General features: G+C 36.3%; 2 protein-coding genes across 4 annotated transcripts in view; one reads left to right on the forward strand and one right to left on the reverse strand.

Annotated features, from left to right (window-relative positions):
* The window catches only part of LOC140976951 (3-oxoacyl-[acyl-carrier-protein] synthase, mitochondrial-like), an 11,820-nt gene extending 6,989 nt beyond the window's left edge, over positions 1-4,831 (reverse strand). Inside the window, exon 1 of one of the 3 annotated variants that reach the window (XM_073441401.1) lies at positions 4,654-4,831. The gene's annotated coding sequence lies outside the window, so the exon portion shown is untranslated. The remainder of the gene's footprint in view (positions 1-4,653) is intronic. The other 2 variants (XM_073441406.1, XM_073441404.1) reach the window with 2 other exon arrangements.
* A 4,553-nt stretch (positions 4,832-9,384) lies between these two features.
* On the forward strand, positions 9,385-12,727 carry LOC140976952 (rhomboid-like protein 19). Its single transcript, XM_073441407.1, has 8 exons — positions 9,385-9,595; positions 9,700-9,821; positions 10,445-10,505; positions 10,600-10,766; positions 11,080-11,185; positions 11,314-11,516; positions 11,618-11,752; positions 12,515-12,727. The coding sequence occupies exons 1-8, from the start codon at positions 9,572-9,574 to the stop codon at positions 12,615-12,617; spliced, it is 921 nt and encodes a 306-aa protein (XP_073297508.1). The 5' UTR covers positions 9,385-9,571; the 3' UTR covers positions 12,618-12,727.
* Positions 12,728-13,616: the final 889 nt, after the last annotated feature.

Genomic DNA, 13,616 nt, shown 5'->3' on the forward strand with positions numbered 1-13,616 from the left:
TGCAGATCAACGAAGAATAACGCCAATGATGTCACTGAGGAAGTACATGATGCTCTGCTATTATCCATGGAAAGCCCTGTTGATTCTTGGGTTATGGACTCGGGAGCTTCGTTTCATACCACTGGTGATCGCGATGTATTTGATAATTATATCGCTGGCGATTACGGAAAAGTTTTCCTGGCTGATGGAAAACCCTTGGAAATTGTTGGTATGGGTGATGTACGGATGAAGATGTCAAATGGATCTGTCTGGAAAATCAACAAAGTCAGACATGTACCAAAATTGACACGCAATCTGATCTCGGTGGGACAGCTCGATGATGAAGGCCACAATGTGACCTTCGGTGATGGTTCCTGGAAAGTGAACAAAGGAGCCATGATTGTTGCTCGAGGAAAGAAAACTGGAACATTGTATATGACTTCCAGTTGCAGAGACACATTAGCAGCTGTGGATGCTGGAGCCAATTCAAGTCTATGGCATTATAGACTTGGACACATGAGTGAGAAGGGAATGAAGATGTTGGTGTCAAAAGGAAAGCTACCAGAATTAAAGACTGTTGAACACCAACTATGTGAAAGCTGTATCTTTGGAAAGCAGAAGAAGGTGAGCTTTTCAAAAGGCGGTAGAGAACCGAAAGCAGCAAAGTTGGAGCTGGTTCATACTGATGTATGGGGACCATCTCCTGTGACATCCCTTGGAGGCTCGAGATACTATGTCACATTCATTGACGATTCGAGTAGAAAAGTTTGGGTTTATTTTCTGAAAAATAAATCTGATGTTTACGAGACCTTTAAAAGGTGGAAAGCCATGGTGGAAAATGAGACCAACTTGAAGGTGAAGTGCTTACGGTCTGACAATGGTGGAGAATATGAAGATGATGAGTTCAAGAAATATTGTGCACAGAACGGGATCAAGATGGAGAAAACCATTCCTGGTACACCTCAACAGAATGGTGTAGCTGAAAGGATGAACAGGACCTTGAATGAACGCGCAAGGAGCATGAGATTGCATTCTGGATTGCCAAAATCATTCTGGGCTGATGCTGTTAACACTGCAGCATATCTGATCAACAGAGGACCTTCGGTACCACTGGACTACAAAATACCCGAAGAGGTTTGGAGCGGCAAAGAAGTAAACCTTTCTTTCTTGAAAGTGTTTGGATGTCTATCCTATGTTCATATTGATTCAGCAAGCAGAACAAAACTTGATCCGAAATCAAAGAAGTGCTTCTTTATTGGTTATGGAGATAATGAGTTTGGTTATCGTTTCTGGGATGACCAAAATCGGAAGATCATTCGGAGCAGGGATGTAATCTTTAATGAGAAACTTCTGTACAAGGACAAGTCAGACATTGGAGCTGGAGATGAATGTCCTGAAGTCGAGAAGACTGATGAAGTGCCATTGACAAACATTCCTGTGAATGAATCGAAAACCAGTAACCAGGAAGATGAAGAAGAAACTGCACAAGATGATGACCCACAAACTCCGGTGATTGAACTCAGGAGATCTTTGAGAACCATTAGACCACCTGATAGATACTCCCCTGCACTTCACTATATTTTGCTGACAGACAAAGGTGAACCGGAGACCTATGAAGAGGCAATGCAAAATGATGATTCAACCAAGTGGGAGTTGGCCATGGAAGATGAGATGGATTCACTGTCATCCAATCAGACGTGGGAGTTGACAGAACTTCCGCAAGGCAAAAAGGCGTTACATAACAAGTGGGTGTACCGGTTAAAAGAAGAGCATGATGGTAGCAAGCGGTACAAGGCAAGACTTGTTGTAAAAGGCTTCCAACAACGGGAAGGAATTGATTACACCGAGATTTTCTCTCCGGTGGTTAAATTAACCACTATCAGGACTGTACTTGGACTAGTGGCGAAGGAAGACTTACATTTGGAGCAGTTGGATGTAAAGACTGCGTTTCTTCACGGTGACCTAGATGAAGAAATTTATATGAAGCAGCCACAGGGCTTTGAAGTACGGGGAAAAGAGAGAATGGTGTGCAAACTTCAGAAGAGCTTGTACGGTCTCAAACAAGCTCCAAGACAGTGGTACAAGAAGTTTGATGGATTCATGAGTGAAAATGGATTCCTAAGGTGTCAAGCTGATCACTGCTGTTATGTGAAAAAGTTTGACGGTTCTTATATCATACTACTGCTATATGTAGATGATATGCTGATAGCTGGAGCTTGTCTGGAAGAAATTGATAAACTCAAGAAAGATTTATCAAAGGAATTTGCCATGAAGGATTTGGGTGCTGCAAAGCAAATCCTTGGAATGAGGATCTTCAGAGACCGGGTGAATGGATTCTTGAAGTTATCTCAAGAAGAGTACGTGAAAAAGGTGGTTAGCAGATTTAATATGGATGAAGCTAAATCTGTGAGTACTCCTTTGGCTAGTCATTTCAAACTAACCAAAGCACAATCACCATCGACGGAGCAGGAGCAGGCTTATATGAATAAGGTTCCTTATGCTTCTGCTGTCGGAAGCCTCATGTATGCAATGGTGTGCACAAGACCAGACATAGCACATGCAGTGGGAGTTGTGAGCAGGTTTATGAGTAATCCAGGAAAGCAACACTGGGAAGCAGTTAAGTGGATTCTCAGGTATTTGAAAGGTACTGCTAGTTGTTCTTTATGCTTCAGGAGATCAAAATTTGGCTTACAGGGTTTTGTCGATGCCGATATGGGTGGTGACCTGGATGGCAGGAAAAGTACTACTGGATATGTGTTCACATTAGGTGGTACAGTTGTAAGCTGGGTGTCTAAGCTGCAAAAGATTGTTGCGCTTTCGACTACTGAAGCTGAGTATGTTGCAGTTACAGAAGCTAGTAAGGAGATGATATGGTTGAGATCCTTTCTGGAGGAATTGGGTCAGAAGCTTGAAGATAGCACATTATACTGTGACAGTCAGAGTGCTATTCATTTAGCAAAAAATCCTGTTTATCATGCTAGGACAAAGCATATACAGGTTAGGTATCATTTCATCAGATCAGTGCTGGAAGATGGAGTCTTGATGCTGGAGAAGATTCTTGGAAGTAAAAATCCAGCCGATATGCTCACGAAGACGGTAACCATTGACAAACTGAAGTTGTGTTCAACTTCAGTTGGACTACAAGTATAAATGGAGATATATGAGCTGCTGCAATGATGATGTGAAGACATGATTGAAATCAAGTCTTCAAGTGGGAGAAATGTTAGGTGAGGTGGGGCCCGTTGAATAAAAAATTAAGAAAATTTGTATCCCACATCGGAAAGTTTGCAGAAATAGCTGGAGGGAATTAGTTATAAATAGAGCTCAATTCCTTCAGTTATTGTATCCCAAAATCAAAAGCTTTTTAGCTTTGATAAATAGAGAGTGCATAGAAAAAAAGAGTGTATTTTTTTCTTGAGTGCGGGAATTCTCTTGTGTGAGTTAGAGAAATTATTTTCTCGGTATACTCGGGTTGGGAGTGTGAGAAATATTGAGTGTATTGGTGTATACACTTGTTGTAATATTTCTCCTGTTATAAAAGTTGCAGTGCTCCGTGGACGTAGCCTATATTGGGTGAACCACGTAAATCTTTGTGTTCTTGTTGGTTATTTTATTCCGCAAGTTTTGGGGTACTATTATCGTCGTGTTTGGCATCGCTTCGGGGGTGTAATTCCCCAACACACCAATACCCCCAGACAAAGGGATCTCGTCTCCCACTATCACCATGTGCTACAGTGATTTCTTTTTCAATGAAAACTCGACAACTACCTATAAAGTAAGGCGCTGATGATATGAGAAAAGCCAAGGTCTAACACTATTCACCCAATCAAGAGTCTGAAATTTTTATCCCAACCAGACGAGCATCAAGGAATACACCAAGCGGCAAGATTCTAAATGTTCTTTCACAGCCATTAGCTCTCATGGATCAGGTGGGTCGCAGTCACACCCCGAGCAAGCAAGGTTCAAGTTAAATGCATCCCTCGAGGATTGTCAGAACACTAAAACTAAATGGCTGGCCCAAAGGATGAAGTGTTCAATGATAACAAGCAGCGGCAGTTAGTAATGCTCAAAGCATTCTGTCACCAAATCAGCTCGTTCATTAAAGCATGTGCAACAACAAAACACATCCAAATACGGCAGAGCAAATTTTAGGATAATATCCGGTTTTCGAATAAAATATCCCAAGTTGGAAGCAGTTAAAACTGATTTAAAGACTCCACAACAAGCAGAAATCAGTTAACATCTCAAAGTAGACTCTTACTATGAAAGAAAAATGCTTGAAAGTTCACACATTTACCCATTAGACTGTCCTACATGATACTTTGGGAAGACCATAATACAATAAATGTAAACCCGTGATGAACTTCAGCCTTCACCTGATTTTAAATGATAAGCTCGTGATTTTAGTTAATTTGGGACGAAACTGGGAAGAAGGTGGAAATGATCAAAGTGGGATGATTTGAACTTCAAAATATACAGTATTTGAGAAGTGGAATATGAAACAAAAAAAGCTCTCATAATTGGTATGCATCGCCTGATTCACAGGTAATAATTAGGAGCCATTGTTTGTCACATGATTGCCTAATTAGAAGACCTCACTCAAGCACGATGTTCTTGAGATCAGGTTTTTCAACAAAATCAACACAGACAATCAACAAGCAAGCACAAATTTACCTTAACTTTAAGGTTATTCGCATCATTCAATCCTCCATTTTCTGCATTTAGACGTCCCAACCTTCCAGCATTTTTATCTGGTCAATACTAAATTTGAAGGAAAAAAAATCATTAAAAAATATTTCAATCATGCCCTCGATCGGATTCAATATTATTTTTGACAAACGTATAAAAGTCAGAACTCGTAGGAGCATGGAACAAGCCAGGAGTCATCGTATTCAATGATAAAGGCCAACAGACTCAGAACTATATCGATTAATTTTTTATTTTTTTTCTCAGAACATACATTAATTTTTCCATAGAATTATGTGAATTTTGTAATTTATAATTGTAATTTATTTTTTATTAATTTTTTAAAATAATTATTGGACATATATAACCTCTTCAATTTTAAATTATTTTTTTATTTGTGAATGCAAATTAATTTTACTTACTTAAAATTTAAATAAATTTAAGTGGTGAAAAACGATAAATGAACTATCCAATTTATTGAAATCAGAATTTCAATTATTTATGTCCATTTAACATATTAATGAATAATATTTTTATAAGTTCATAGTAAAATTTTATTAAATGAACAATCAAAATAATGAGTAGTCTTTTATAAAAAAAAATCTAATCATTATTGACAATTTGATCAGCATCGCTCCACATTTCATTGGCTATGATATCGTACCATGTATTAGTATTTGTTTGTTGTTGTTCATGAGTATCAAATAACTAATCAAAGTTGTCACCTTTATAAACTTATGCTGATGAAAACAATTGAGTTTCATTATTTGGTTCAATTTGAAAGTTATCAAATCAACACTTCTTTCGAAGAAAATTGTGTAATCCAACACAAGTCAATACAAGCTCTGTTTGGGTCGTTTATAGAAATGGAGGAGTCGTCTTGAATATTTTGAACCGTGATTTAAATATAACAAATGTCCTCAATAGCATTCCTCAAAGAAGCATGACGAAGATTGAATAACTCTTTAGCATCTTTAGGGCGACAACCTTGACTTGTGAATTCTTGAAGATGATAATGTACATCTCGAAAAAGAGCCAAGAATTGACATCGATTTGGATATCTACCATCCACTAAAAAATATTTACCCATCAAATCATATTTCTAGAGTTAATTAATTAATGGATAATGTACATAATCTTTGAAAACTACAAAAATATAAATAGTCATGTAATATACAAATAATATGTCAAATAAAAAAAATAAACAAGACACTTATTTGTATCTGAAAATAAATAATAAGTATGTTAAAATATTTATAATTAGGGTAATTTTATAAAATTTTAATATATTTAATTTATTATAGTTATTCTTATATATATGTGTGATAAACTTATAAAATTATATATATCACACACACACATATATATATTCTCATTCAAGTTAATGAAAAATATCATGTGCAAGAATTTTGAGTTATAATCAAAATTAAAATATAAATTAACTAAAATTGTAAAAAAATAATTAAACATCAAATGTTATATAATAATTAATAAAAAAAATTAAATTTTAGTACTTAAAAATAATTTTAATTTATATGTTTTTAAAAAGTACAAATAAAAAAAAATAAATAGATGAGAAAAGAATGAAAATTTAGTGTTTGTATTGAGCATGTGAGTTTGAGAGATTTTCTCAATTAAATGTATATTCAAATCTTTAGGTTGAATCAAAGACTTTTTTGACAGTATATTGTTGTACCTTATGCTATAATTCTTGTAATTAATAGAATTTAATGGAGTTATTAAAAGTCTATTAACATTTTGAATACATATACATTTTTGTATAGATTTTAAAAGTCAAGTTACACCACATGACTTTTTAAAATTCTACAAAAGTTTACATTCAATACCACTGAGTTTTTATAGAGTATATAACAGTCTAGTTTGAATACCTCTAGATTTTTAAATTCCATAAAAATCATTAAAAATCTAGAACCAATACACCTCCTTTAATCAGCCTTGATAATTTGAGCCTATATTAAATATGGTAATCTTTTCCCTTTTTATTACAACATTTTATAGAATGTGCAACAAGTACGTAACTAATTAAAGGGAAGATGGTTTGTATATTATTCAATGTGTATCTAAATATAGCGACGATTGGTTTCCATATTATAAAAAAAATATTATATATTTGTGTAAATTGATCTAATATAAATTTATTAGTCTTGAGGTTTTTTTCCCGGCATATTACGAGACCCAAAACAAAGTTTAAAAATATGTCATGGTAGTGCAAATTTCTTCAATTTGAAAATATTGATATTGATGTGGTTATCAAACTTTTACAATGAATTATTTTATTTTTAGAAGAATTTGGAGCTTATGATTTTGATAAGATTATCGTTGAAGTTACAGATATATCATTTGAGATAGTCATTGAAGTTGTATTTCGAGATAACTAAACTGGCTTACTGCTTGTATAATGGGGGGCCGGGATATGCTAAAGTGATGTTACTTTGATATTCATTGTTTTATGCACGTATTCGCATAAGAGCTTATTCCTATTGTACGATATAGGTAGTCGAGGTTCGGGTCGCAACCCACTAGACTGGGACAGCAGAATAAAAATAGCATCAAGTGCTGCGAGAGGACTAGCACACCTTCATGCATTTGGAAACTTACCACATGGAAACATCAAGTCCTCGAATGTCCTCCTCAAACAAGACAATCTTGATGCATATGTATCATATTACGAGCTTAATCCCCTATTCTCGGGCATGATCCCTCCAAATCATCACATCACGGGCTACCGCGCTCCTGAGGTGCTTGAAACCAAGAAAGTCACATTCAAGTCTGATGTCTACAGCTTTGGAGTACTCATTTTAGAGCTATTAACAGGCAAATCGCCTAATCAGCCTTCGTTAGGTAGGGATCAAAATCTCACATCGCTAAACTACGAGTGGGTTTGAAATGGTGGGGCAAACCTCAGCGAGGATACTGAGTCCCGAAATGGGGGTGAAGGCACTTAGGCGAAATCCCACATTGCTAAATCACGATAGAGATGTTGGGCATTTAAATGAGCGTAGATCAACCCTTCGTGAAGCGTTTTCAAGCCATGAGACCTCGGGCCAAAGCAGACAATATCAGAAGTGGGCTAGGTCGTAACATTTGTTGAAGGCCCTTAAACGAAATCTCACATCGCTAAACTACGGGAGAGATGTTGGACATTTAAATGAGCCTGTAGCAACCCCTTGTGACGCATTTTAGAACCGTGAGACATCGGACCAAAACGGACAATATCACAAGTGGGCTGGATCGTGACATTTGATGAAGGTCCTTAGGCGAAATCTCACATCGCTAAATCACGATAGAGATGCTGGACATTTAAATGAACGTGTAGCAACCCCTTGTGATGCGTTTTAAAGCCGTGATACCTCGGGCCAAAGCAAACAATATCACAAGTAGGCTGGCCGTGACATTTGGTATCAGAGCGACTCCACGTGGGTTTGGGATGGCGGGACAAACAACAACGAGGACGCTGAGTCACGAAAGGGGGGTGAAGGTCTTTAGGCGAAATCCCACATCGCTAAACCACGGGAGAGATGCTGAGTATTTAAATGAGCGTGTAGTAACCCCTTGTGACGTGTTTTAAAGCCATGAGGTCTCGGGCCAAAGTGAACAATATCACAAGTGGGCTAGGCCATGATATTAAGGTCCTTAGGCGAAATCCCACATCGCTAAACCACGGAAAAAATGCTGGGCATTTAAATGTGCGTGTAGCAACCCCTTGTGACGTGTTTTAAAGCTGTGAGTCACAAGTGAGTTGAGCCGTAACATTTGGTATCAGAGCGACTCCGCATAGGTTTGGGATGGTGGGGCAAAACTCAGCGAGGACGTTGAGTCCCGAAAGAGAGGGCGAAAGCCCTTATCCCGCATCGCTAAACAACTGGAGAGGTGCTTGACATTTAAATGAGCGTGTAGCAACCTCTTGTGACGCGTTTTAAAGTCGTGAGACCTCGGACCAAAGCGGACAATATCACAAGTAGGCTAGGCCCTGACATTTGGTATTAGGGCGACTCTGCATGGGTTTGGGATGGTGGGGCAAACCTCAGCGAGGACGCTGAGTCTCGGAAAGGGGAGTGAAGGCCCTTAGGCGAAATCGCACATCGCTAAACCACAGGAGAGATGTTGAGTATTTAAATGAGTGTGTAGCAACCCCTTGTGACGTGTTTTAAAGCCGTGCTGCCTCGGGCCAAAGCGAACAATATCACAAATGGGTTGAGCCGTAACATTTGATGAAGTCCCTTAGGCGAAATCTCACATCAGTAAATCACGGGAGATATGCTGGGTATTTAAATGAGATATCATATATATAAATATATTGTGGATAATATTTTTAAATTTTCGGGGCAACATTATGAGTATATTTTTTGTGCAATGATTCACATACTTGAAATAGAAAATATTAATTTTGATATAAAAATAATATCTTTGGCTCAAATTAATATGTATTATACAATATTTATATAATATATTGTATAGTAGAGATATCATATATATATATAACGGGTCTCACAAGAGTTTTCGTGGTATATTAGAGATATCATATATATATATATATATATATATATATGTGTGTGTGTGTATGTGTGTATAACTTTTTTAAAAAAGAATTCAATTATAAAAATATGTATATTATATAAATATAAAATTTTATTTTTAAAAAATAGAAAAATCATATATCAAGTTCTAGCTATGATACAAGGGTCAATTTCGGAAACTACAACATTTGCAGGTGGTGAACTGATAATTTTGCAAGTTTCTTCTCCTCAACGTTAATGGCAACTATTTATTCGTGAGGTTCAGCCTCTCCAGATTTCAAATTCAACAATTATAAATTTATAGATATATTCACCACCGAGTGTGGTATCCGATCAAACCCTAATTCAAATCCTTTTTTCTTTCCAAGATGAGCTCTGCACAGCTTTCAGGGGTAAGTACCACATAATCAGATCTGAATTAACAATGCACAATCAACAGATCTGAATGTTAACCTGTGGTTTTTTTTTTAAATTCATTTTTATTGATGTTTTTAAGGGTTCGATGTTCACTGGATTTACGAGGCTCTGCAAAGGGATGGCGGCAGTGCTGATCGGCGGCCACATTGTTGTTCAGATTTTGCCCTCTGTTGTTTCTTATCTTGCTCTTATTCCCGCGAAGTAATATCTTCTTTCTTTTTATCTCTCTACGTGTATTTGTGTGTTTTTATGCGTCCGGGTTGTTTTGGTAGCCCAACGGGGAGGTGGGAGAGTTACTTTAACCTGGTATTTGTTGGTTTATGTATTTATTACTTTGTTTATTTGGATTGATTGTTGGAAACAAGTAAATTTTTGATGAATCGCTAAGTAGATGGCGATGGGAAGGTCTAAGTTGACTGAGTATTATTAAAGAAACTTTGTCAGTTGGTGCAAAAAGAATTTACCTGTTGGTGCGTTCATTGTAAACTTATCTAAAAATATTGAATCATTATGTTAATCATGATGAGTTCCACCAACCGGGGGAGAGATAAGTGAATTATTGCACGCGAGCCATTAATTACGTGCAATTAGCGTCCTTTTCTTCTTTTCAACCTTAAGTATGAAAAAGGTAAAAAATTCTAACACATCGCCATTATTAAATTAACTTTGTTGATGCATTGTGAATGAAAACTTTGAGTGGAGGCTACAACAAGCTTTACCAATGGGGGATAGTTTCGGGCATTATTGATTTTTCACATATCCTTTCACTCAGATTTAGATTCCAGGAACCATGACTCAACCATTTATTTGTGGATCTACTGTAGGACCATTCCTTTTGCTTGGAATCTCATTACCGCTGGTTATATTGAGCAATCAATATATGGAGTATGTAGTTTTTTTGGGTTTTTTTCATTTGCAATCAACTGCATTTGCCTTTATTCTTCGTCGCTGGGTTCCAAATATTGTCATTGTTTTGCAGGTAGTCATCAGCACCATTAGTCTTCTTTTCATCGGAAAGCTACTTGAACCTTTATGGGGTTCTAGAGAATTTTTAAAGTTCATTTTTGTTGTTAACTTTCTCACATCAGTCTGCGTTTTCATCACGGCTATTTCCCTGTACTACATTACAAGGGAGGAAAGTTACCTGTAAGTGACGCAAGAGTAATTTTATGCAGAAACTGTATTTATGAATGCTCTATTTCCTGATCGATTCCTTTCCTGTTAATGTTTTTTTATTCATGCCTGTTCACTGGAATCAAATGTAATTTCGTAAAATATTTCAGTGAATTGTCTGTCATGTTCAGTATTCAGTCCAAATCGAGTCATCCAAAATAAGAGACGTGTCTCTGAAACTTTGACCCTTCAAGCTAGCTGTTAATACCCTCAATTAATTGTTGCTACCCTGGTTATCTAAAAAGGAGTTTAAGAAAATCATAGTTTTCTAATTGTTATATTGCAGCTATATGCCTATTTCTGGTTTCCAAGGGGTTCTTTCTGGGTTCTTAGTTGGCATCAAGCAAATAGTACCCGATCAAGAGCTATCTTGGTTGAAGTTAAAAGCAAAAGTATGGACATTTTCTTTTTATGTTTTTGTTTTACACTCAAAAGTTTTAAATGTATCTCAAAACTTGAAAACACGGAGTAATATTTTCTTTTTATTCTTTTACTTATGACTTATTCTACTTTTTTGCAGTGGTTACCTTCTCTAGCATTGTTGGTGGCTGTTATTGTAAGCTTTTTTACAGTGGAGTCTGCCTCATATCTTCCTACCTTAATATTTGGCACCTACATAGGTTGGATTTACCTCAGATACTGGCAGAGTAATACAGAGATGAAACGAAGAGGTGACTCAAGTGATGATTTTGCGTTTTCTACCTTCTTTCCTGAATTTTTAAGGTACTTGACCATACATCTGGTCTCATCTGTGAATAAGACTTTCTCTTCCTGTCCTTTTATGTCTCTGCATTTCAATACTCACTATGAATGATGGTCTGCAGACCTGCCATCAATCCCGTTGCTGCAATTTTCGAACGGATGCTTTGTGGAAGAAGATCTGAAACCTCTGAAGAGTCCAGGGGCTACACTTTAGGCTCATTGCCTGGTTCAGATCCTATCGAAGCATCTAGGAGGAGGTAATCTTTTCTGCTACTTTTGACTAAAGATTGATGGAGGCAGATTGCTTGACTTGCCTATGAATTGCGTGATTTGCTGTCAATTGGAGATAACTTGGTGTTTACCTTTATGATGCATGTTTTTTTCCAATTGTTTTAACGTATACTGCCACTGAGCTAATTACTGCACTGCGACCTTTTTTTAAGTTCTTTGATATGTTGAAGAATTTGTTAGTTTTGTGGGAATAGTCTTCTTTCACATTTCGTACCCACTTTCCTTGAAAAGTTGAACTATACACCCGTATTTAGGCGTTAAGTGAGATCGCTAGTAAATTCAAAATGAAATTTACGAGAATTGTATAGAAGAGCCTTTATCATTTCTCGCTGTATGGCTGAAGAAACGAGTCCAAATCATGTCTGGATATATTTTATCCGATCCTCTCATAATTTAGTTCATTTTCACTTTTACTGAAATTCCTCCCGTTCCTTTACAATCTGTGATGAAGAGCAATCTGTAATATGGTTGAGAAATTGTCTTTTGGCATGTTGGGCTCTATTGCATATAAAAATTGTAGAAACTGGAAATGGAATTGATGTTTGAAGTACACAAACAAGGCCTTGATTTTAAAGTTTCAATGATGAGTACTTTAACATTAGGGAAAAGTGATGTGAGGTGTTTTGGACTCCTAACTTACTTGGAAAAGATTCTGATGCCATTTGAAATTTTGAATGTCGGGTTGAGACGAAATTAACTTTGCTGCACTGCTTCTGGTTGATCTGAAGGGAAAGAGGTGCACGCGCGCTGGAAGAACGATTGGCATCAGAGATGGCTGCAGCCGGAAGGACAGAGGGGAAACAAAACGATGATGCGACGGAAAACGTTTAAAAGCTCAAAATTGCAACCTTATTTGCTCACTTACGGGATTGGATGGGTTTTGTACAGTATGTACTCTGTGTTACTCATTTATACTTTTGGATACAAGAGGAATTTTTGCATGTTTTGATTTTTTTTATCACAAGAGGATGAAAATAAAGATATCATCGACCTGAATGATCTCTTTTCTGAATTTCGTGGTTAAAAAAATAGACTATATATTTATGTAAAGGCAAAAATTTGTGTGAGACAGTCTCACGGGATGTATTTTGTGAGACGAATCTCTTATTTGGGTCATCCATGAAAAAATATTATTTTTTGAGTAGATATCTTCTGAGACGGTCTCACGAATCTTTATTTGTGAGATGGGTCGGTCCTACCGATATTCAGAATAAAAAGTAATATTCTTAGTATAAAAAAAATATTTTTTCATGGATGACTCAAATAAGATATCTTTCTCACAAAATACGACTCGTGAGACCGTCTAACATAAGTTTTTGCGTTACTTTTTATGCTAAGAATATTATCTTTTATTGTGAATATCGGTAGTGTTGATCCGTCTCACAGATAAAGATTGATGAAACCGTCTCATAAGAGAGATACTCTTGCGTAAAATACAAAATATATATTTACACGTCAATAGCTCGGGGAAAATTAATTTAAGATGAAATGGACATGTGCTTATTTTTGACTTGTCAAAACATTGTGCCACACGTCAGCAGCCCATTTATCAATAAAAAACACGTGATGAACACGTGGTCCACCACTTCCCAACTTGAGAAATTATTTTTTAAAAAAAGTTAATAATCTTGTTTGTCATACCAACCAAAAAAATTTATAATTAAATATAAATATTATCTCGTGAAAAATAACAAATAAATATAATTATTTATAATATTATACCTCTCTTCTTATGTTTGTATTTTTTTATATTTAATTAATTCAACTCCTTAAAATATAAGATAAATACATATTTAATAATAATAGAATAATTCTGAATAATAAGTGGAC

Source organism: Primulina huaijiensis, chromosome 5, assembly GCF_012295235.1.
Source record: "Primulina huaijiensis isolate GDHJ02 chromosome 5, ASM1229523v2, whole genome shotgun sequence".
NCBI lineage: Eukaryota > Viridiplantae > Streptophyta > Magnoliopsida > Lamiales > Gesneriaceae > Primulina > Primulina huaijiensis.